Genomic DNA, 24636 nt, shown 5'->3' with positions numbered 1-24636 from the left:
AGAGATGCATAAAGACAAATAGTAGTGGCACTGGGGATCTTTCAACCTGCTCTCAGCACTCCCTGCCTTTTCCTTCCTCTGAGTGTTCAGGATCACAGAATCTTTTCTTCAGGATGTGGGCACCTGATTTTTGCCTGTAACCGTTGGCATCCAACTTTTCTGGAGGAAAAAAAGCTGAGATTTGAAGAGGGTAGTTGCAGTGGGTTTTACTGATGAGGGTGATGCGGTATTTTTCTGGAATACTGTAACATTCCTTTTCTCTGCAGGGTAGAGGTTCTCAAGATCAAATTCTGGTTTTAATTAAAATTTACTAATTCCTGAGGGACAGGACTGTGCAACTGCTTTCAACATCTTGTAAGACCTTGTAGTAACTGAAAGATCTATTTAATCTGACTTTGCTTTATGTGTTTTACAAATGCAAGCTCTTCAAGAGTTCAGAATCATTAGCTGAGCCTTGTTAATTAGTTTGTTAGAGGAAATGTTTGAGGTCCTTGAGATGGTGCTCTCCTGTTTCTGGAGTCACAGTCACTCATGCAATCCCTATGAGATTGGGGTTCCTTGGCTATTTAATGTGTATCTACTCCTGGAATTCTTCTTGCCATTCCAAAGCTGTCCAGCCAGGCTGCCTTTTCCTCTTGCAGGTCCTGGAGCATGAGGGAGCTTTCAGCTCTCCTGTGTGCATCTCATCTGCCAGGGCTGGGGACAAGCCCAGGGTAGAGGACCCAGCAGAGTTTTGTTGAATTTGGTCCTGAATCTTTGAGGTAAAATCCATCTATGCCTTGCATGTACTAAAGAAAGAAATTGGATGGGCCAACCCAGCAATGTAATGAAACTCAAGCAGTTTGGAGGTTCAGAAAAACAAGGCAGAAATGCTGTGGAGCAAATTTCCAGATAATTTTGGCATATTCAATCCTACTTCTTCTTGAGATTTACATAAGAATAAATCTGCAGCATCCTTTTAAGGACACATGTCAGCATGTTGGCGAGTTTGGTAAGCAGACTTAATGAAAATTTACTGAAGCTGTAAATATACATGTGCCAACAGATTGGCACCTCATCCCTTTGCTCCTTCTTGCAACTCAGAAAGTTCTTTAATTACTATTACTTTTATTTTTAAATCAGCATAGCTGAAGAGCTAGAGAGGCTGGAAATATCAACATATTTAGGAAAAGCAACAGCGTATAGCATGAAGGCTTGCTTTATTTTTTTCATTTATTTTGGTAGGCAAAAAAATATCCTAGCCAAGAATAATAATTGCAGTATTTTATTATTTTTGGTTTTAGGACTCAGATTGTCTTTTCATTAGTATTTTACTCCATTCTTGGAGAGTATAAAACAAAAAATGCCTTCCTGGCTTCTAAACCTTTGGTTGGCCAAGGCTACCCTCCTGGTGAGCCCTTTCTGTAGTTAATTACTGAGTGCAAGTATCTCATACCTATTAACTGCCCCCTTGTGTTTTCCATCCCTCAGCCAGTTACTTCTTTCCCACAACCCTTCTGAGATGGCTTTGATTTTTTCCCTGCCAATTTTCCTGTTTCCCTGGGATGCTCTATAACAACCAAACCTTTCCTTTCAGGTCCAGATCTAAATTCTGCTTTCCATTACAGCTTAAAACTGTAAATAAAGCCCAGAGTGCAGCCCTTGATACCTGAGCCTGAGGTGTGAGCAGCCCTGAGCTGCAGAAATGCCAACGTCCTCAAGGCTTCCTCTCTGCAAGGAATTTTTGCTCTGTATTTTATTTTCATTTCTGCTTTCAGTGAATATTTAGTGAGCTCTGATTGCATAATTGAATTTGATAAACTGATGGTATGTGATTGATGAGAAAGTCAGGAATAAAGGATTAGAAGATAAAATTACTTCAAGGGTTTAAGTAAATCTTCCAGAGAGCCAGGGTAATTTATAAAGCATGCTATACTCTTTATAAAAATATTCCCGTAGGTCTATTAAATTTTAGCTTCTAACAGAACTGGATTGAGTTTTGAGAATCATTTTCATGTAATAACAGCTTGATTGTGATGCTTTAAATGGGAGATAGCTCTGAGTGGGCTGCAGCATCACTGGGTTTGGAATATTTGAGTAGGAAATATAGGGCTGAATGAAGACTTGTGGGCAGCACTTTGTCTTCCAAATGCATCATTTTTTTCTTGGAAAGACATAAGTTAGGAGTAAGTGGATAATTCAGAGTAAGTAATGAAGGAGGTTGTGCTGCTGAGTCTGTAAATCACTGAAAACAAGGATCAACAAATGACTCAGTTTGGTGCAGACATCACTTCCACTGAGCTCTCCCTCAGTGGCTGAACTTTCTTTGGGAAGGAACAGTTTAGGGAGCTCATTCCAGGAGCCTCTGTACATGAGCAGGTAAGTGTTGTTTTCAGGAGACTCAGCACGAATCATTTCACTTTACCAGCTGGGCTCTGTTATCTTCCCCTGAGCACCAGCACTGCTCCCAGCTGCTGCTTTTCCATCTCCCGAGGAAGCCTGACACCTTTAATCTTACCGGGGTAGAATGTCTGCAGCTCCCTTGGGAGACTCCCCAAAATACCTTTGATAAGATTTAACATTTTCTCTCTTGTTTAGCAATACCTTTGTAAAAATTTGCGTTTTTTTCTCTGGGTACAATAACTGTATTTCACAGGAACATCCTCTAACTCCGACTGAAATTTTTCTTTATAACATTTAAAATATTGGTTGGTTTTACTAGTTATGAGACAATGAGAGTTGGGATAAGATGATTTCGCAATAATTGCAGTCATTAAAACAACAACTAAAGAGAAGCTTTGCAGAATATATTTTCAGTCATGTAATAGTGTGGAGAAGTGTAAAACCTCTCCTTGGCTTGTCTGGGAATATCTGCTAGTTTGGAGCTGTTCCAATTTTCTCATATGTTGTATTGTTGTAGCCTCCTATATAGCCAATTTAGAGAAGATACTGCTGATCTGCACTCATCATAAATCAGTTTCTTTGAAAGACAGGTTATTTAAATGCTACAAATCAGAAAAGAGCCCTAAACCAAACACAGTTTTTAATTCAGTTTGTTAGATTGGATTTTGTGTGATAGTTTATAAGTGTTGCTTTAAGATTATGTGTTTTTTCTTTCTGCATAAATGACTGTGTTCCTGAAGTTAAATTCTAAAAACTCGGGAGAGAATTTGTCAATCCAAATCATCAGATGAGTGGGGAGCTGTGGTTGATTTATGGCCCATTGCAGGAGATATTTGGCACCAGTGGGCCTGGGGCTGCCTGGCCACGCTCAGCTGGAGCCCAGCTCTGACCCTTCAGTGATAACAAGCCTGGGCTGCCACGTGCTCTGCAGTCAGAAAAATCCCCTGAGCAGAGGCAAAGTGAAAGATAAAGGCTTGGAGACTTTGACAATCCCCAGGCTGGGCTGTGAACCCCAGGGGAACACCAGGGTCACTGGGAAACCACCACCAGCACCCTTGGCCCAAGCTCCTGGGGCTGTCCTGGGGTTGGCAGTGATTCTGGAACCTGTGGATTCAAAAATTCCAGCCAGCCTTGAACAGCATGTGAGGGCACTCCAAACTGTAAAAAATAGGTTAAACTCTTTAAATATAAAATGCCTGAGTATATATAAAATGCCAAGCATAAAAATGAAATATAATTATTTAAACAGAAAATTCCAAGTATAGAAATGCCTGAGATTTTTGTGTAAAATAAATGTTTAAAGGGAGGTTTGCAGTCTAACTGAACCATTACTTGCACTGGGACAACATTTGTGTATCTTGAGGTTTTTTCTGTTTTTTATATATAAAGTACACACACACCCACTGTACACTTTAAAGAAGAGCTCAGTATTGTCTACTTATTCAATATTATTAATATTTTATATTAAATTTCTGACTTTGAATGTCACTCCTGTGTTTTATGTGTAATCATAAAATCCTGAAAGTGTTCCAGGCCAGGTTGGATGGAGCAACCTGGTCTAGTGGAAGGTGTCCCTGCCCATGGGAAGGGTTGGAACTGGATGAGTTGTAACATCCCTTCCAACCCAGGCCATTCTGTGCTAATTTTGGTTATAGAAGGTATTTGTATGCTTCTAAAATTAAGTCTGTAGTTCCTTTAGAGTTACAAGTAGAAATACAACAGGTAAAGTGTGAAAAGTCTTCATCTTCCAGAGGTGACAGGGGTAGATCTCCAGCAGATGTGGACTCAGAATCAATCTGTATTTGAGCAGAGCTTTGGCAATTTACCCATCAAGAATTTTGCTGCTTGGAGTGTTTTATTTGTGATACACAAGAGTTTGAGATTACAAGTGACCCTTGCATATTACTGAAGTACCCTAATTCAAAAATCTGTTAGTGGATTCAGGTAATACTATTTAACACATTTTGATTTGCAAGAACATTGAAAAATACATTAAACTTGTGAGGTGTTTTTTTCTAAATTCTTTTCCCTATCAAGAATCTTCATTTACCCTGAGACTTTTCCTGCTGTGATAATCATTTCTATCCAAGATTACAATTCTGGTTTCTATTCAAGAATCTTTAAAAAAAATGGGTAAAAAAAAAAAGCTTTGAGTGGATTTTATCTTCAGAAAGGAGAAGGGGAAAAAAAAAACAGTAGGGTTGTTCACTTCCTGCTGCAGCAGACAATGTTGGAATTCTCATCTGGAGAAAGAATAAACATGGGCAAAAGCTTGTCTGAGTGGGCAAGGACAAAGTTTATCAAGATCTTGGTAATTCTTCCCCTAAAGATAAAGCTTAGCTATGAATGCACCAGTGCAAGCCTTAACTGAATCATGTTGTTTCTTGTTTTACCATGACTATGTTGAGGAGAAATTAGCTAAATATCAGTAGTTTCTCCTATATTTTCCTAAATAGCCTCCAAACCCATTTTTTCCTTTGTATTTCAGGGGATGTTGCACCATTCTTCAAGACAGAACCAGGCTTGCCCCAGATCCACCTGGAAGGAAACAGACTGGTCCTTACGTGCCTTGCCGAAGGCAGCTGGCCCTTGGAATTCAAGTGGTTGCACAACGACAGTGAAATCACCTCCTACTCCAGTGAATACAAGTAAATAACATCCATATAATCACCTCTGCAAGTGGAATTGCAAAAAACAACCCCAAACCACCCCCTCAGTTTCCCAATCAGTTTCCCAATGCCTCAAAGAGCTTTGTAGATACAGACACGGGGACTTGGGGGTTTATTATGAAAGAAGAGTAGGTTTTGTAAACAGATGATATGAGATTCCCTAACTAAAAATGAGATTGAATGCTTCAAAACATGGGTACTGACATGGAATTTTTAAGTACCAGAAGTGCCATTTGCTGGAGATGTAACTTTTACCTCTGTTTGTGATAAATAGGAGACACATTCCTTAGCTAAATGTTACATATGATGTGTGAACTCATCCTTGAACAGAGCCAAGCTCGCTGGGACTGTCCGTCTCCATCAGATCTAGAGGAATGTGGTCTGTCTGAAATTCCACACAAAACCTTCTGTTTCCATTCTAGCAATTCCAAAAGGGAGCTGATAGTTTAACAAACTGCCCTTTAATGATTGTGCAGTTTGCCCCCAGGACCTCCCTCCTGCCTTCCTCCCCATCCCACAGACATTCCATCAAACAGGAGCTAAACCACAGCGTGGTTTATCAGAGCTCATTCCTGCTGATAGGCAGCACAAGGCTGGCCAAGTACCAGCGTGCCAGACAGCCAAGTTTGGTCTGCTTTTCTCTAAAGTGGGAAGATTGACTGGGTTTTCTCCGTGCAAACAGGAATTTCTGTACCCTTAAGGTATAGAAACTTATTTGGTGCTTTCAAATTTTGTAGAATTTGCCAGGTGAGTTTGGATGATGTGAGGGGTGGTATGTGACAGAGAGAGCCCAGGTACCTGTACCTTTTGCAAAGCAAGCTAAATACTGCATTTTTGGGACAAAAGGCAGTAGAGAAAAGTAGAGAAAAGTCCTCTGTTCCATTACTAGATGGAAGATTACAGTATGAAATTACAGTATGAGTTGGCATGCAGATAATGCAGATAATGATATAAAGTACTATATTGTAACACAAAGTAATACATAATTACTTTTCTCAAAGATTTTCAAAATTTTAACCTAGCACTAGTTCTGTTACTGATATTATTTACATTTACAGAGCAGTGGGGGAAAAAATTCCCTTAAAAAACCTATTTTAAAACTTGTGGGGGTCATTTAGCATTTCAAGTATTTAGCAACTGTTTAAACCCAAGCATTTAGTTCTATATGAAGTTACCTAGAAATGCAAGACTTGATTTGGAGGAGCCCCCTTAGTCCTGAGTCCCTGCATCTATTCATGATTGCTGCTTTCAAGCCTTTGGGATGTGGATTACGAGCCACATGCACATAAGAGGAGATTTGTGGATGCTTTCTAGAAAATGAAAAGATCTCTAATAGCACAACAAATCACAGAACGTTTGAGCATGGCTTTGTGCAAATGCCACTTGTTTTGATCAACGACAGCAGAGTCAGTTGTAGTGGCTGGGTAGAAGGAGCTGGAAGCAGCCCTTGACCATGTGAGATGCTGAGGGAGAGGGAGGAAATATGGTGTGGGGAGAAAAACACATGAACATGGAATGAGCAGCAAGCAGAGGTTAGAACTCCAGCCCTGTAGGTGTGCTAGGCACTGGGAGATGACATTTCATGGTATTAGGAGAAACCTGAGTAAGAATGTGTGACATTTTGAAATAAGACCTGAGTGCCGTGGTATTTCTTAAACAAGTGGACATCCCAATACAAAATTGGAATTTTACTGTGTATGGCACTGTGAGTCACTTATTGGAACACCTTTCCCAAGCTGTGCATGCACATACCTGCAGTCAGTCCCTTGATTCTTATATTGCATTTAATTTGTTCTTGTGAATGTCAGGTCATTATTCAAACCATACTTATTAATCTGCATTTTTTTATACTGGTCTTATTTCTATTTCTCATTAAAAGATCTGGCGCAGAGGAAGCTGCTGGTTTATGATAATAATATTGATAGAAAATATTAATTTAGAAATTGCATCTCTACTGCTACACCACAGCCAGAGATCAGCTAAACAGGATTTTGATTCTGTAGAAATGCAAAGCTTTAAGCTTCCAAAAAATGGCATAGGTGCATTAGGATGAATGAAAGCAAGGAAAAGATATGCTCAGACATAAAAATTGCAGTTGCAAAATTTAACCTTTGACCCCATAACAGTGTGCAGTGCAGTTCTCTTGGGTAAATAGCCTGCTTAAATGCACGAATCTTCCTGAGTAAGTGACTTCTGCTGCAATTTGAATCATCAATCAAAGATTTTTTTGGTAATTGATATTACTTAGTGTGTCTCAGTTAAAGCAATGTCTATATTGTAACAGGCTGAAATATATTATTATAACAGCTCAAGTGAGTAAAGAACTAATTGGAGCCTTTGCATTGTGACATTGGTGACCCTGAGTGAGCAGCTCCTCTTTGTCTAACGAGGCTGGTTGTGTGCACAGCCCAGCATTCACAGTGACTGTGCATGCACCACTTTGTGTTAAGTATTTATAAAACAACCTTAGGAATTCTTTGTGATCTGAGATCCACCTTATGATAACAAATCGATGCTGCTGACTGCAGGAGCAATTTTGGTCGTGTCTATAGGTTAAGGGACTTTAATGTTCAGGCAGTGTCTTTTTTCTGTTTTCTTTTTTTTCCCCCTTTGTTTTCTTTTGAATTAAGTTCTGCATCAGCTGTGTCTGTCATATTTGCTTTTGTGGCCTGAAGATACTGATTTATTGGAATTTAAGAAACTAAGGTCATGTCTAAGCAGCCATACACTTTCAACCAAACTACTTAAAAGTATCTGATTATGTTTTAACAAAGGAGACATTTCAGTTTTGCTTCTGTACTTTAAAAGTTAGATCAGTTGATCCATAAGTCTTTTGTTAAAAAGCTTGAGTAGATAAAAAGCAACATGAATATCTTATAAAATACACTTAGCTTTAATTCTGTATCCAGAATTATGACTATTAAATCCCATAGCCTATAGCTTCACTTTCAACTCTTAGGGCATTTGAAATTAAAATGAGGGTTTAAATTTTAGATTAGGAGTGCACTGTAAGTGTTGGCTGGATTTCTCCTTAGGTGGCTGATGTCACTCCCTCCTGGAGCTCTTTGCAGAGGGGTGATGGAGCACATCAGGCTCAGGGAGACTCCCCTTGAAGCTTCTCTTTTCCGCTTGTCACTTCCCATCTCTCTGCAGAACCTTCCCAAACTCCAGGTTCTGCTTGGCTGTGCCATTTAAAATGAGGGGAAAGTTGGGGCTGACTTTCCAAAGTCCTTGCAGACATCCCCAGGAAACTCATGGAGGCTCCATACAAAACCATGACACATCTCTACAATGGGAGGATCTGTCTTCAAAGTTTGAGCATAGACAAAAATAAAGCAAAATTCTGTCTTGTCACTGAAAGGAATTGTATTAACCTTTGATTTCAGTTCATTCAGGGAGAGAAAGTCTTATTTAGAACTTAGAAAGCTATTTATATCCCTTTGTGCCAGTCAGAAAACAAGTGGAATGGGAAAAGCATGGCACAAAAAGCAGTATCAAGGCTGCTAGGTCAATAGAAAAGTAGGTTTTAAAACAGTAATAAGACATATGAAGAGCATAAAGATTGTTTAAAATTGTAAACACAGACTCAGAAATTCCATTAATATTTATCCCTTGCCCAGGTTTGCAATTTTCAAGTTGGTCTCAAACAGTATTAACACATGTCCTATCTCTTTTTTCCACATTTGTTATTTAATTCTTCTAATTTTGCTTCCTGTACCTGCACATTATACCCAGTAGGTCCACTGAGAATCCAGCTGCTCTAGGTTTTGGCTGCCTTGGAATTTCCAAAGTAGATGGGATTTTCACTGTAAATTTTTAAAAGATTTTCATTTCTTCAGGCAACATGTTAAGAATGTTTCCTGCTGAAACTTTAATAAGTCAGAAAAGAAAACCAAAGTAGGACACTTCTGATCTAATTGATTTGTTTTGTCCTGGTGGCAGCAAAACTAAATCTGTATTACTTTCCTAGTACAGATGAATACTCAGGAAAGAGGCCTTTAATTTTGGCTTTATTTAAGATACAAGGTATTAGCCAAGTAGGACACTGAATCTTTATGGGAGAATGAAAGGTTGTTGATGTTGGGTTAAAAAGAACTGTAAAAATTAATTTTCAGTATTTGTTAGAATCTTCAGTTCTTTTTTTTTTTTTTTTTCTTTGATAATGATGTTTTACAACAATCTTCTTCCTGGCAGAGAAGGAAATTATTTTGTGAGGAAGTAGAGAAGCCTCCTGTCCTATTGATTTCTCTCCTTGTATTTTCACCTGCTCTCTTACTCCGTTCCCCATGGTGAGGCTCATCAGGCAAGAGGAAGCAACATTCCTGCTTCAGAGTCATTATTTGTGTGCTGGGGTTGCTGTGGCTCCCATAAAGAGCCCAGGTTGGAATTTCCCTTTTCTTCCTGCCACCAACTGCCACAGCCATGGGAGGGAAGGTGCTGGTGGCTCCTGGGCAGGTCACAGCAGTGACCAGAGGAGGTGACAGGAGTCACAGCACACATCCATGGGCAGCCAGCAGCTCCTGCAAACCCCAGGGGTGTCTAAGGCTTGTCCACGGTGTTGGGCTCTGGTTTAGTCCCCCGTGTTTGGTGGTGTAACCCAATTGCTGGGGTGTGTTTTGTGATGACACCAGAATCTTCTGCCTCTTTTGTTTTAGGCTCCCTGATCCTGTTCAGGCATTAAGCTCTGCACGTGGGTGTGTACAATATATTTGAGTCCAAGAAGAAATGTTTTCTTTTAGTGGAATTAAATTTAGAAGATTAAAATTCAGCAGTTTTCCTTTTTCTTATCTTCCATAAAGACTTTCATTAATCCTGCCATAATATCTCCTGAAGGTGACTGGGGGAATATGTGCTTGTGATTAATGTTTGTTTAATGCAGGATTATCTCTATTATTCATGTGTTTTATTCCCATTAAAACTGTGCCTATCAGCTCATTTTCATGTTGAGCAATCAGATGTAGCTGAATGAGGAAGGTGAGATTAGTGGACTGAGTGTCTGTTTGAAGGGCAGAGCAAACACAAAGTACAGCACAAGGTGGCACTTCCAGGATTCCTGAGTTTCAGTGGTCACACAAGGGAGCTTTCATTGGAAAGCTTTGATACTCCTTGCAAGTCTTCCTAATACCTACACTTAAGCTTCTTGTGGCTTCTTTGAACTAATTATCTGCTTTGCCTTATGAATGAAGGTAGAGAAAACTAGGGGAAAACTTAAGTCTGTATTTCGTGTGAATTTTTGATATACTTGTCATTTATCTTGGGCAGAACTGAAGACTGAAAGGTATTTTCATGCATTTCATGTCAGCTGTTTTTTAAAAATCTGTATATAACAGACAACAGACAAAGACCTGAGATTATGATTAAGAATGCTGTTTGTAAGAAAAAATACAATAAGCATTTAGGACAAAGTGTAAAGGAGGAAGAAGTGCTCTCTAATTGTGCCTTTTGCCCTGCAGGTACATCATCCCAGCTCTGCAGAGAGCTGATGCTGGCTCCTACCAGTGCATCGTGAGGAACAGGATGGGGGCACTGCTGCAGAGGAGATCTCAAGTCCAAGTGGCATGTATGTCTGAGTGGGGGTCACTCTGTTACTCATTTGCTTCTTTCTGGGTAAAATAACCTGATGTATGATGACATTTGTCAGTCTGAACGGGTGTTAAATATCAGGCTTAACAAGTTTTTTCAATTACTGCCTCATAAGAATTTCATACTTCAGTTATCATGTGGAAGCAGCTCAGAGCAGTGCAGCACAGTCTTTGAGCTGTTCAAAGCCATGAAAATGAGATTGTTTGGAGACATCTGTAGCATGAGAGAACTGTTATACTTTATGGAATTAAGGAAGGCCATGCACAAAACTATCAAAACTATCAAAACAACAAAAACAACAAGTCTAGAGGAAAGGAGCAGCATCTAAAGGGAATGGGATGGTGGAATAGCTCCAGGAAGATTTCACATCATAATCCTTGTGGTATAAAACAAGCAATTTTACAGCAAAACTTTAAAATTTTATTCTCAACACCTTTCTGAAGCAATCTCCCCCAGTGTTTGCCCCACTTCAGTCTGGACTTTGCAGAATTTTTGAAATCCAGCTGCTGTTAGGAAAGGTTAAGTTATTTTTCTCAGGTGTTTATGCTAATGAACGTGAAATAAGAAATTATCACATACCTTTGATTTCCTTTTTTTCAGTTAACATATAGAAAATACAATTCAAGTAACTTTGGAAATAATAACAAGATTAGCCCTATTTTTTTCCCAAAGGTAAAAGCATAAAATAAATTTTAAAAGAGACAGATTGGCGTGCTGTGCCTAAGAAGTCTCATACTGGATCAAATTTCTCCTCATCAGGGTCAGTAACTGGAAATTCAGTAGTAGTAAATGTCAGTTGATAAGCAGAATTTAGAGAAATTGAATTATTTGTTAGATACCCAATTTGAAGGAACTGATTCAAGTTAATCAGTATGTCAATAAGGGAAATTACATGGAATTTCCTGTGTTTTAAAACAAAACCAGTTGCAAATGGCATCATGTAAGTTTTGGTATCATGTTCATCAGTTTACTCCATACAGTAGATTTTGTTACCATATCTGTGATGTCAGGGATATCAGTAATTTGATGTTTGTTCTCCCTATTGTTTCAGAGCTGCTGGGAGCTAAAGGAAAAATAAACTGCTGCTAAAATGGGGTTTTCCTTCCCTAACCTCTGCCAGTCCTTGTGCCCCTGCAGTCTACTGACCATGGGCTCACTCTGACCTGGCTCAGACCCTTGCAAGTATTTTTCCAAATACTCCTCTGCAGATTTAGTGAATTCTGTCAGGTCACAGAGGATCTACTGCAGGCTGCTGTGAGTGAACAGAACTTTGAGTGAGGTGTGGGGTGAGCAGGGGGTGTAGAGGCGAAGGGGAGGGTGAGATGCCTCTTCTTGTGCAGCACTGAGCCTTTGGAGGAGCCTGGATGCCTCTGGAGCTGCATCTCCAAGTGTGATTTCAGGGGACAAAAGCTTTGGTAGCAGTCCCATGGAAGAATGTGCCCATTTCCTCTGGCACCCACTAATCATTCCCACTCCTGGATTGCAGTGGAGCTCACTCCCCTTCAGGCTCAGCAGGAAAATGTGTTTGAGCTGCTGTGGGCTGGGAGACTCCCCCAAAATTCCTAAAAGAGCAACACTTCTTTTGTTGGGCTGTTAAAGTTGTCTCCCAGCTCCTCCCTGCCCAGCTCCCTACCCAGCTGTGCAAGCAGTTGTACTGGCACAGTGCAGGGAGCAATTCCTCAGGAAGTCCTGGTGGGAACAATAGTGAGAAGGAGACACAGGAATGCTTTTCCTTGATGCTGCTGCTGCTGAAGAATTCTGTCTCCTGAAATGACAACTTTATTCCCCTCTGAAGGGGGGGAAGGTTTGCAGTGCAGAGTTTTGGCTCTCCAGGCTGGTTTGTGTGTGTTTGGCTGTTCTGGAGAGAGTAAGAAGTGCAATTGCTTCCTTTTCTTCAGTTTTAGTTTTCCCCCCACCTAATTTCTCGATCTGCATTGCTGAAGGAGGCTAAAAGGTTCTCCCAAATCTGTCTGAATTAAGCAATCTATGTATTAATTCATTTATTCATTTCTTTTCACTGATAAAGACAAAGGCAAAGCAAACCAGACCCTGTGTGACTTGGGAGACCTTTGGTCTTGAGCCTTTGTGACGTCAATGGCTTCTGTAGTGAAATTACCAGTCAGATTTGCACTTTATTCCTGCAGATTAAAGTGTTCTACAAGTTTTAAATATCCTCTTTCCCCTTCACTCAGGGTAGCTACTGATACCATGTGATTGTTTTCTGTGTTTTAATGGTTTTTATATAAATTAATTTGTTTAAGCTGTGTGGATGTAGTGAAGTTCCTGATATTGTATCATATATTGCTTTTGGGTCATTCTTCAAAACATATCAGAAAGCAACATTCCAAGGGGTTCCTAAAATCATCTTAGCCACTCATCAAAACTTATGAGGATTGAAATGTTAGTCTTTTAACTCAGAAGGACTCACAAGAAATTATCTATTTTTGCCAGTGAGAAGAGGATGCTTCCCAATACACTTCAACTCAAGATCTCTAGTGAAAAATTGAAAGGTGTAATTATAATGGCACTGAGAAAGATCTGAGGTATTTTCCATGTCCTAGATATCTGAAGTAGCAGGGAACTTGTTAAATAATTTAAAAAATATTTCAACACATGCTAACATATTACTTAACTGAATGGGAACAGATATTTGTGAGAAAACTGCTGAGTAAATCTTAATTACAGGATGGGTTTAAAAACTCCTGTATTGTGAAAACTAAAATAATCACACGACAGTGAAGTTAATTAGATCCACCTCCACAGTTTGAAATTTCTTTTTCAAGTAGCTGATCTGATTACAGTTGTAAGGAATCTGGAGCAGCAGAGGAAGTACAATGCTGATTATGTCTGAATAAATAACTTGAAATTCACAAAGATGATTAAAGCTTCTATAAAATACCATGTGTTTTAAATTTCTGCTCTTGTTCTGTCTCTTCTCATCTCCTGCCATTCACAGACCTGATAGTAGTCATTTCTTTTCTGTGTCCTTTGCATCCCTCTCTGCAGCACAGAACTTGTAGAGAACCCTGTTGTCCTTAAAAAAAGAGGGAATTCAGTGGCAGAAGCTGGAGTAGTTCAGTGTTGTGTGTGTGTCAGTTTCCTAGTTTAAATCAAATTAAAATGCAGAGGAGTTCTTTGGAGGGTGAAGAAGTAAGAGCCTACAGTCCTGTTCATTTTAATGGGTAAGAATGCAGTACAAAAGGCAATGGAAAAACAAGAAAAAAACACTCACTGAATTTCTCCAAGGTCTCCCCAGATACCTGAACTTGCCTGTGAAGTAAAGCCGGCAGAGGCAGGGGTTCTGCAAGGGTTGCATCATTTCTTCCAGTAAAACTTTTGTTAAAAGCTGCTCTCTAACACTAGGGATGCACTATTGACCTTGAAATGTTGTGCCAGGAGAGCTGACAGCCCCCAGCATGACCTTGGGATTCCAGGGTCATTTTGGGATCCTTGCCTAGGTCTGCCTCTGTTGGCCTGGCTGCAGTGGAAGAGCTGCTTGTCTATTTGTGTAGCTGTGGATGAAAAACAAAAAGATGAGCAAAAAATGGACACATTTATTTACACCATTAGCATCCCTTTGAATTGGAGGAGTTTCTTTTTTATTGTTAAGGATTTGTCTGAAAAAAATCCCAACCAAATGAAAAACCAAACAAGCAAAGCTCCATTAAAATGTCATTTTCATTAAAACCACTCAATTACTGCCCAAGAGTAAAGTGGCCACACAGGGCAGCTCATGGATGCTCTGCCTGTGTGCAGCAGCAGCACTGGGGTTTCCTTCATCTGCCTCAAAAAACCAAACTCCCCAAATTCCAAACTCTCCCATAGTGTCCCATGAGTAATTATCAGTGCCAGTGGGGAATGGGAGAAACATGGTGGGAAACATGATGGTTTCTCTGTCTCCTGAAAAGAAATGGGGAGAAAGGCAAAACTTCTCTTTTAATTTTTTTTTTTTTATTTTTTGCAGATATGGGAGATTTCATGGACACAGACCAGAGAAAAACAGTGACTGAAGGACAAGCTGCTGTTCTGAACTTCCCACACATCCTCAGCCACCCGAGGCCCCAAGTGACGTGGTTTAGAGACGGGCACAAGATTATACCAAGCAGCAGAATGTAAGTCAGTGTAAAGCTCAAAATACACCCACCCTAAAATATGATTAATTATATTTGATAACGCAGCTTACATTTTAAGTACACTAATTAAGGTTTAAAGAGAATAAAGTAGTCGTGTTCATACTAAGTTTGAGATAAATTACTATTTTAAGACTGTCTCTGAACTTCTGAAGCAGTTTGACAAAATAATTCATGTGGTTTTAATGGTCCTGGTGCAGCATAAGGGGATGGATGTGCAGAATGGCTGAGCTTCCTTCACGCTATTCATTTCCATGATACATTTTGGAAAAAGGAATGTTCATCTCTCAATTACGTTTACTTGAGTGCACTAACTTAATGAATTCTGAGGTTTTTTCCTTTTAAAACACGAATCTGTGGGGTTTGTTGCAGAGTTATGCTTAGTACTATTTTCCTCACAATAAAATTCTAGATATTGTTTATTATTTTCATTATTTTTCAGCCAACAATGACAATTTAATTTATTTTTTACTAATTAGCAGCTCGCCCCTAATGACACAGTACTTGCATTTTGATTAGTTATTATCTCAAGGTGTGCTCATTTATCCTTTTCTGAAACAGTTATGAAGCCACCCCATGTTTTTATCTGCACAGTTTCATTCAGAGACTGAAGAGCTTGGCTGTAACATTAAAAAATGTGGATTAAATCTTTTCTCATTTATTAGAAAGCTGTTGAAATGCCAGGGATGTTGCTAGTTAGTTTTTAACTGTGCATTAGATTTTCCTGTGTTCAAAGGGATAGATGTGCTAGCAAATGATGGTAATGGGATATTGCTGTGTTCCAGGAGTGCTTTAGAGTTCATATTAGAAAGGGAAAACTTCTCTAAAATTTGAATTTTGCTAATCTGTGCAGAATATTTTACTACTGTGTGCCTTTTTGAAATCTGAAAGCTGGTATTAGAGTAGCTTTGAAACTGTTAAAATTAGTATTGCAGGGATGTGAAGAAACAATGTAATAATTTATGAATAATTTAATAGCAATTTGATGGGAAACAGCTGGAAGATGAAACAATGGGTTCCTGGGCAATCTCCTGAAGAGAGCTAAGTGACAAATCCTGAGTTATTAACCATTAAGGATCTGCTTCCCCCACTTGTGCCACATTACAAATTTTGTGTTGTCGATGCTGAGAATGCACAGATCAGGAATTTGCAGATAGTGACAAGGCCTTGCTATCCTGATACCTGAGAGTTTCCTGGGAACCCTTACAGGGAACAGAGCAGAGTGACCAAGGCAAGCCTGCAGGGCCTGACAATGAGACTTGCCTGAGTTCTCTTACAGTTTGGGAAAATTGCAAGTAGAGCTGTGTATGTCATGTATTTGTTAATATAAAGATCCTGATTTTCACCTGCTGTGCTTTCTTCTTGCTTTTATCCCCTTTGGGATTGCTGGGCTAAAATCACCTCTAACTGTGATCCTGCTTACAAATGGGAGAACTGCAACACTGGCTACAGCAGGGCTGAAATACACCTCAAGGTTTCCATATAAATTCCATTTCCCTGGTCAGAAATTTTGTCTAAAAGGGACACTTGAGAACATTTGTCTGGCCTGTGTAGGAATCTCTGAGTACTTCTGCAGCTGAAATGCCAGTGCTGGAAGTGTGAGCCTGCTTGGAAGTTTGATAGATGGTGCATAGTGAGTCTGATACGTTCAGAATGTGACAGATTTATGGTACACACACCAATCATCAGAGCACTCTTTGTGCAGTAGGTCTCAAAATACTGGAAAAACCAGAGAGCACCCACTCATATTTTGCTGTCCATGAAATTTGAGAAGTAAATATGGCAGCCCTATAAATACAGCATGGAGAGGATGCATATAGGACTGTGAGAAATGGAGAAATATCTTCTGGGAACTGTTTCTTACCTGTGGAGCAAGTTGTGCATTTCACATGCTTGTTGTGCACCAGGAGGGATCAATTTCCCTGATCAGTTTAGCCAGTGATCCAGTTAGGCTGATGCATCAATCTCACTGGATCTCCTGCTAAACTGATCAGGGAAATTGATACAACCACCTTGTACGATGCTCTTTAATCTGATTAAAAGTACCTTATATTGCTAAATCAATACAAAGCTTTTTTAATGCTCTTAAACAAGCTTACAATGATTTGGCTGAATCAATCAGCCATAATTTCATGTGTCAGCTGTAATAATGACTTCTAGGAGTGACATTGCTGTGGTGTATGAGGAGTGAGGACATAAACAGTGCTAAGAATAGGGAGAAACAGTGGTGGTTATGGTGAAATTCATTCAAATAGTTGGTCAAGTCTTACTCATGCAAAAGCCTTAATTTACATGTGCTTAACACTACACCATTTTTATGCCATAAAAATGATCCTCATGTTTGTGTGCATGGATTCATCTCACTGGTGTGGGAACAGTTGTCCTTAGGTGACAAGTACAAAAGATCAAAACTGACACTAGTTCTGAGAATAAAAAATAAGAAATTCTTGAGAAGTTTCAAGGAATGTCATTTAATTGGCTCTGCAGTAAGGCTTTCCTAGCAGGTTTAAGGTGCTAAATGCTGATGCATTTCTCCTTCACTGTGTGCCAGTATTTAGGACCCTTATGAGGAGAGGCCCTGCCAGCTCTTCAGCATCTCTGGAAAACCTGTGCCAGGGCCTCACCACCCACATCAGGAAAGACTTCTTCCCTATATCCACCCTCTTTTAGTTTAAAACTATCCCCTCTTGTCCTACCACTGTGTGCCCTTGTCAGTTATTCAAGCTGAGGGGGAGAAAAGATCAGTGAATGGCTTTGCTTTCACCTTTTTTTAGATCCTACTCTGAGAGCATGCATGGCTGTGGCATTTTCTGGGAGAAAGTTTCCTTTGGGACACAGGCAATTTTTTTTCAAACTGCACACTATTTAAATTAAGTGCTGGTGTTGCTCAAAGTGGAATTTGCAGCAAATAACCACATATTAGTACCTATCCTCATGGTGTTGGTAATATTTTTTTAAAGTCTCCAGATAAAAACAGGAATAGGATGACAAGTTTCTCCTAAATGAGTGGACATGTAAAGTCAACAAATCCCTGTATAATACATAAATCTGCAGCAAATGGCCTGCACATACTCCTGGGGTTGTTGTTATAGTTTATGACTTAAGGCAACTAACAAATGTGCAGCAGAGTCAGTGGGACATGATGGTGTGTGTTTAAAAATTTAAGTCCTAAAAGTCACTGTCATCCCCTCCTCCTGTCATCCTGCTTAGTGCAGTGTGGGTGTACATTCATTCTGGCTTTTAAGCATTCTCTGTCACCAAAGTCTCAGCTTGGTATTTTCAAAGGTGTTTCTAGAACAGAATGAAGCTCTGTACGTGCTAGAAAAGCATGAAGTGGAGAATTGGAGAGGAGACTAAAAGATCAAGAACAAGAGAAAATGAGCAAGGAGAAGAATTAGGGGTTGAGGTGTTTGTTATTATTCTACATTCCCCAAGAAGTTCTAGGAGAGACTTCACATTACACCCAGACAGATTCATTTCCAAACACAGCAGCAGAGAAATGTGGAGTTACAGCTGCACTGTTATCCAGGGTCTTGACTGATGGGATGATTTTGCCTGTTTCCCAGCACATCTTACCAAAACTAGCAGCTCTCTAAAGGTGACTGCATCAAAAGAAATTGCTACTCTGGGATATCAAGTATTCTGCTTGCCTTGCCTGCCTGTACTTCATCAGGCTTAAAAGCAAAGAACATTTAACTTTCTTTACACGAGCACAAACAGTACCTTGGAGAGGCACAAAGGACAGTAGCACCATCAAGGTCTACAATTGCCTTTCACTTGTGGCACTGAGGAATTAAATTCTTGGTACTCTTAGAGGGTTTTTTACCTTTCTCTAAGTGAAGCATTTTTCAGAGAAAAGGTTTATTCCAGCCATCAATTCATTTAATTCACTTTCTTTAAGAAGAAAACTTCTATGCAGAAGTTATTACTGTCTTCATTAACTTCTTTACAGTGAAGCTGCTCTTCCCTATGTAAGCTGCAGTTAGATGAATATTAACTCATGTCTTTTGACAGTGGAATTATGTCTGACACAAAACAGAATCGTTCATTTTTGGTATATAAAGGCACTCCTGAGGTGTCCCTTTTGGCAGGATGGACATTTAGTCACTTCATTAACTCCTGAGGAACCAAAAGACTTCAAAGTGCCCTTCATCTCCCTAGGCAGGAATGCTGGATTGCACTTTCTTCAAGTACACAAGGCAGATCATTCAGATCAATTCACTACTGGATGGATTTGGTCATTATTAACTCTTAGAGACTGAAGTTGCTGGCAGATCATGGAAGTTAAAACACATTAAGCACAAGCAATTCTCTCATGGCTTGCTGTGGTTTTGAACGCTCACAATACTTTGCAAATAGGCAAAGCTGGTGCAAATTTATTAGACATTTGTTAAAGTAAAATTCTAAGTATATTAATGGCAGCCTTTAAAAAAAAAGTAGTTGTAGCTAAGTAGGCTTTAAAATATGAGAAAAATTAAAGTATCTAGGAATAATACATCAAATTTGGGGCTGATAATAGCATTAGATTAGGTTTTGCTTTGATGATAGCAGCTGACTTAATGTGCCATGTATATATTTTTCACTTTAAAACAAACACTACTTCATTTTTCTGTGAGCAGTTCTAGTGGCACAGAGCATCTCTCTGCAAATTCCAGCCTGTCATACAACTTAAGCCAGTTGCACATAATTACTTTTCACATACACTGGATAATACTTTCATTAAGATCATGATGACTATCATTACTGAACAATAAATTCATAGACTGTCAACTCTGCAATGTATTAGCAGAGCAATAATTTAAAAAATAAAATTTGCAGATCTCCTGTCTGGTAACATCATGGAGTGACACCTCTCAGCAATAAGATGTGAAAAAGCCCTATAATATTGGGTTTATCTGTATGTACCTTTCACAGGCTCCACATTAAGGTCAGTACCTGAAAGAGTATTTGCTAGAATTAAATTATTCCCTTAAACTAAAATTCATCACCACCACTCTGTAATTAATTAATTTAGCCAAACTTCTGCACTGAGTCGCTTCAGTTTGGAGGAACCAGGAATCATCTTCTAATAGTCTCAGTGTTATCCCCAAGGCCTGCATGGGTATGAAGGACTGTAGGGAAATCTCCCATCATCTCTTGGAGTGCTCAGTTTGAGGAGTCCTGGCACTGACTGTCAGGGGCTGTGTGAGCATCATTGTCTGTCAGGGCTGCTGTGGGCATCACCGTGCTCAGCAGAGGGAAACAGCAGCACCCCAGGGAAGCCAATCCCAGCATTATTTCCCAAAGCTGTTTGACTTGTCTGGATCCAACCTCACTGCTTTCCTCTCTGCACATCGTTTGTTTGCCACAGGTTTCAAACATATGTGTCAGAAATTAATTTATTCAGAGCTCTCATCTTCCTGGGGTGATTGTTGTTGTTTGTTTGATGGAGGGGGAGGAAACCGAGGTGGCACCTGGGGACCACGGGATGCTGAGTGCAGGGTGGGTGGCAGCAGCACAGCCCTTGGAGGTGGGACAGGGACAGCAGGAAGAAAACATTGCTGCCAAAGAAAATGCCTTTTAGCAAGGCTCATTTGGAAGGGGATTCTTCCCAGGAGAGGCACTCGAGCTGATGAGATGAGAGGCACATTTTGGGATTTGACCAATATGTTTCATTACAAATTTGGACCACAAACCACAGAGGGTTTTGTAATGTATGTTTTTTTCATAAGCCATGGGAAGTTGCTGCCATTACAGTAGCACTGTAAAATCCATATCTTTGCTAGAAAAAAGTGGATGCTTGGAACTAATATTGTGCCTTAATGGGCCTCAGCTGCTCACAGTATCTTCCAGGACAATCTTCAGCAGCTGTAAATTTCAATAAAACTTCAAAGATCTCTGTCTAGGAGGAAAATCTGACTGTCGGATATTGTTTTTTCCTATGATGATCACATATAAGGAACAAAATCATTTTATGTGCTACTACCCTTATTAATCATAGATTTGGAATTTGTAAAACAAAGGCAATGGAAGTGTCACTGGAAGGAAACCTTTTTTGCTCTAAGTATGATTTACTTATCACAGCTAGCAGTGAAATTGATTTATGAGTTTGTTGCTTTCTGGGGACAAATGTACTTTGAGAAAGAAAATATGGACTGTGAAAGAAGTATTAATAGCATTACTCTTTGAAAGTGAATTATATACTATTTTTAAAAAACCATCCTCAATCTAGAGGTGGGTAAATATGAAGACTTGTTGTCATCGTATTTTGAGGCTCACTTTTTGCATTTGCTGCATTTTCTAATCAGAACTAAAGATGCTATTAGGGACAAATCATGAATATAATCCTTTAATAACTAATGTGCTTTTGTGGAAAACCATTTTTCTGTCAATCTTTGAACTACTCTGGCTACAAATGGAAATATTTCAATATGCAGCCAAGATAAGACTATTTAAAAGTGTCACAGTCGTTCTTAAGAGCAAATATGCAAAAGAAAACTATTGCTTTATGCTTAAAAAGTGGCAATTGTTCACAAATCCCTGAGAACAATTTATCTCCTGTGGCCCCTCATATATCTCCATGCTTTTATGGAAATAGATGCACAATGCTGGTGATTTATCAAATATAGCAAAAGGTAATGTCTTATGTTTACCAATCAACTTTTATTAATCAAAACTGACTGAAGTAAAAGGTATCTGTCAGTACTTCTGGCTCTGTACTACAAAGGATTGTTAATTTCCTTTCTATGCAGGAAAGGACAAATTCTGCCTTGCCTTGTGATTCCAGTAGATTTTTATGTGATGTGAAAAGGTGCTAAGACATATAAGTTTGTAGCTTTAAGATACAGGTTTATGTGGAATACTTTAAAAGCCTTTCATTTTGGCAGATTTACTTTTATAGTAAAAACTGCTGTGTGATTCAGGAAGGAAAAAAAAAAAACCAAAACCACAGAACCTGGCACTCTGGGGATATATTGTGGCTTTTGTGGTTGATTTGCATCAAGTCTACTTTGTTAACAGTATTCAACTGGAATTTAAAGAATTTGCTGCATGGGAGCAAAAGCGAAGCAGTTTTGCATTAATTAGTGCTGCAGGGAGAGGCAGGGGCTGGCAGCCTGTGCCTTATCCCGGGTGCCCAGAGTGGGGAGTGGAGCTGCTCTGTGCTTGGCCTTCCCCAAACAGGTTCCAAATGAATTTGAACCCATTGCAAACGTGCTGGCTGCTCTTCCATGGGTCAGGCTGATCCGTGTGAGTGGAGGCATTTTTGGCTCTTTATGAAACTTTGCAAAGGCATCTTGCAATTAGAAGTGAGAAAACAGTCAAATTCTGCCAAAATTTGTGTGAAAACTATTTATCTGCTGCTTGTTAGTGCTACCTTTTATTTCTTAATACACACCTGCGGCTGTTTTTCTGTATTACACAGATTCCTCGTTTTACATGAAAGGACCAATTCTTAGACAAGGAAAATGTTTATTGGGGTGAGCACAGCCAGCACTTGCTTGCTCAGCTTCGCTCTCTTTGCTTTTCTCTCCAAGTCCCCTCTTTGCTTTTCTCTCTAAATTCCTGCCACTCAAGTGGGAAAGAGTGGAATAGATCAACCTGCTTTTCATCAGAGCAGGGCAAAGGGAATGGATAAGGAGTAGAAATGCTGGTGGAAATCTCTTGCTTGCCTCACCTCCCAGGAGTGTCAATGTCCCAGCAGTGTGGCCCTCACTTTTCTTTAGTTTCTTCCCCAAAAATTCTTGCTGAGTTTCTCAACCCAAACTCGCAGCAAACTCCCTGTACTGCCACTGATCCATCCCAGTCCTGTGTCCCCCCTGGAGCTGCCCTGCAGTGTCTGGAAAACTGAACATTGCCAGCATTTTATTTCTGTTTGTTGTGGCTTATTTGAAGAATCAGGACCTAATGTGTCATTGAGAAATAACAGGAGAACAAATATCCAGCAATTTCAAGGTTGTATGTGCCTGGCTCCTTGAATTCTCAGAACTGAGGTCTAAAGGAGACCTTATTTAGGAAAAGCACTTGAAAGCATTGCACCTAAGGGCTGTACTACAGTATTTCTTGTATTTTTTTCTAAAACCTCAAAGCCTATTCACTTTATAAAATGGGGTTTTGCTAGATTTTACTCAATGGTTTTTCAAGAAACTGCATTTGCTGTTGTCATTCAGCAACCACAACCATTTGCAAGAATTTTAACAACTCTGCTGCTGCCTGCCAGCTGCCATGTGTTCTTTCCCTGCTCCCTGCATAAAACCTCCTCGCTGCAAGAGCACTGCAATACTTTCATAGTAATCACTAGTTCAAATCACTGATTATTTTAAAACATCAAATCTCATTTTTGGCAATCCATCATCTGTTTCCATGGGAACTGAAACTGGCCTCAGCAGCCACAAGAAGCAGAGTTTATTGGGATACTTACACATTTCAATGGCTGTTGTTAGACAGCTGCATTTTCTGTTTACCCAACAGATATTGCTGCAACAACCTCATAGTGCACTTTAAAAATTCTATATACATTTCATTTTAATGCATTTATGTCTTTATTCATATTTTTCACAACTTAGCAGAAATATTATGATGGGGGAGAGGGAAATGTCAGTAATTTCCATCATATGCAGTCAATATTGGATGTTTCCATGCAGTGCCTTGACTAGTGTTCTAACTAGGACAGTGAGAAAAAAAAAAAAAGGAAAAATGCCCTTCCTTGAGGGGCTAAAAACAGCTGGAGGCTCCCACTTTTCAGGTGCAGCATTTTCCCTTGGTAATCTTATCCCAGAGTTTCTGCTTTCCAAAGTCTGATTTCCTCAATACCTTTTACCCCAGAATAACCATGTCCCCGAGCCTGCAGCTCATCCTTCTGCTCCAGAGCTCAAAATCTCCTAATTCCTGCTATTTCTCCACCATTTTTAAACCCCATTGATCAAATCAGCAAGGAGTAGCAGTGTGGATTTAAAAATGTTGTTTTGCTGTAGATTTGTGTGCAGTATTTCAGTATCAAAAGGAGTAACTGGGCAACTAATTGATTATAGTGTTGATATGAATATGTATCAGCTTTTTTACTTTTCTTCCAACTGCTTTAGAGTGGAAATTGTTATTTTGGAGTTTGGCATTATTTTGGTTCAGAGTGAGGCAGCCATTTAAGACAAATCTCAAATCTTGAAAAACTGTTCTACTCACAGACCTTTTATCAAACAAACAGCCCTCATCTTCTGCCATCTTCTGATCCTGATTTTATCATTACAGGGGAAGCTGGCTTACAAGGAAGCATTTTGGGGCAAAATAGATCATATTTTCTAATAAACATGCTGGAATTAAATTCAAGATTATTTGTCTTGCAAAGCAGGGGAGAGAGGGAACTGTTACATGCTCCATCTAGTGCTGAGGTGCAAGGGGAGAAATGCTGATTTTTCCAGGCTCCCACATGATCTCTGAGGAGTTTTCACTAACATGAAACATCTCATGAAGCTATTGCAGAATCTGGCAAAACCACTGCCTATATTTGTTTGTCAGCTGTAAAGCACTGGATCTTGGTTAAGTTCAGATAAATTAAAGGAAATAATTTTTTTAATGAATTATTTGTTTAATAAAGGGACTCAGTTCCCTGATTTGTTGGGTGACCCCCCCACCCCGACTTTCTAATTCTGCTGCAAGTCTAGTGAGTCTTTGTATCTTTGGTTGTGGCTCTTTCTGTCCCAGATCTAACCTGGGAGGAGGTTTAATGGAAGTGCCTTGAAAATTCTCAGTTCTTGCTTCTTTCTGTGCTTTTGCAGGGCTGATCTCAGATCACGTAATCACTGGTGCAGTATTTACCACAAAAAACACTTTTTAAAGAAAATATCTGCCCTCACATCTTTGTGTCAGAGTGTTTATCAATAATTTATTCACATTTACCA

The 24636-nt window shown here is 39.5% G+C and overlaps 1 protein-coding gene across 1 annotated transcript in view; it reads left to right on the top strand.

Annotated features, from left to right (window-relative positions):
• Window positions 1-24636, top strand: part of SDK1 (sidekick cell adhesion molecule 1) — a 385562-nt gene that overhangs the window by 102342 nt on the left and 258584 nt on the right. Inside the window, exons 2-4 of the mRNA XM_084216867.1 lie at window positions 4871-5030; window positions 10505-10611; window positions 14599-14746. Coding sequence (XP_084072993.1) covers window positions 4871-5030; window positions 10505-10611; window positions 14599-14746 — 415 coding nt within the window. The remainder of the gene's footprint in view (window positions 1-4870; window positions 5031-10504; window positions 10612-14598; window positions 14747-24636) is intronic.

This window comes from Fringilla coelebs (genome assembly GCF_963513975.1).
Source record: "Fringilla coelebs genome assembly, chromosome: 16".
Lineage (NCBI taxonomy): Eukaryota > Metazoa > Chordata > Aves > Passeriformes > Fringillidae > Fringilla > Fringilla coelebs.
Note: the sequence above shows the minus strand (reverse complement) of the source record. Positions and strands in the feature narration are given on the sequence as shown.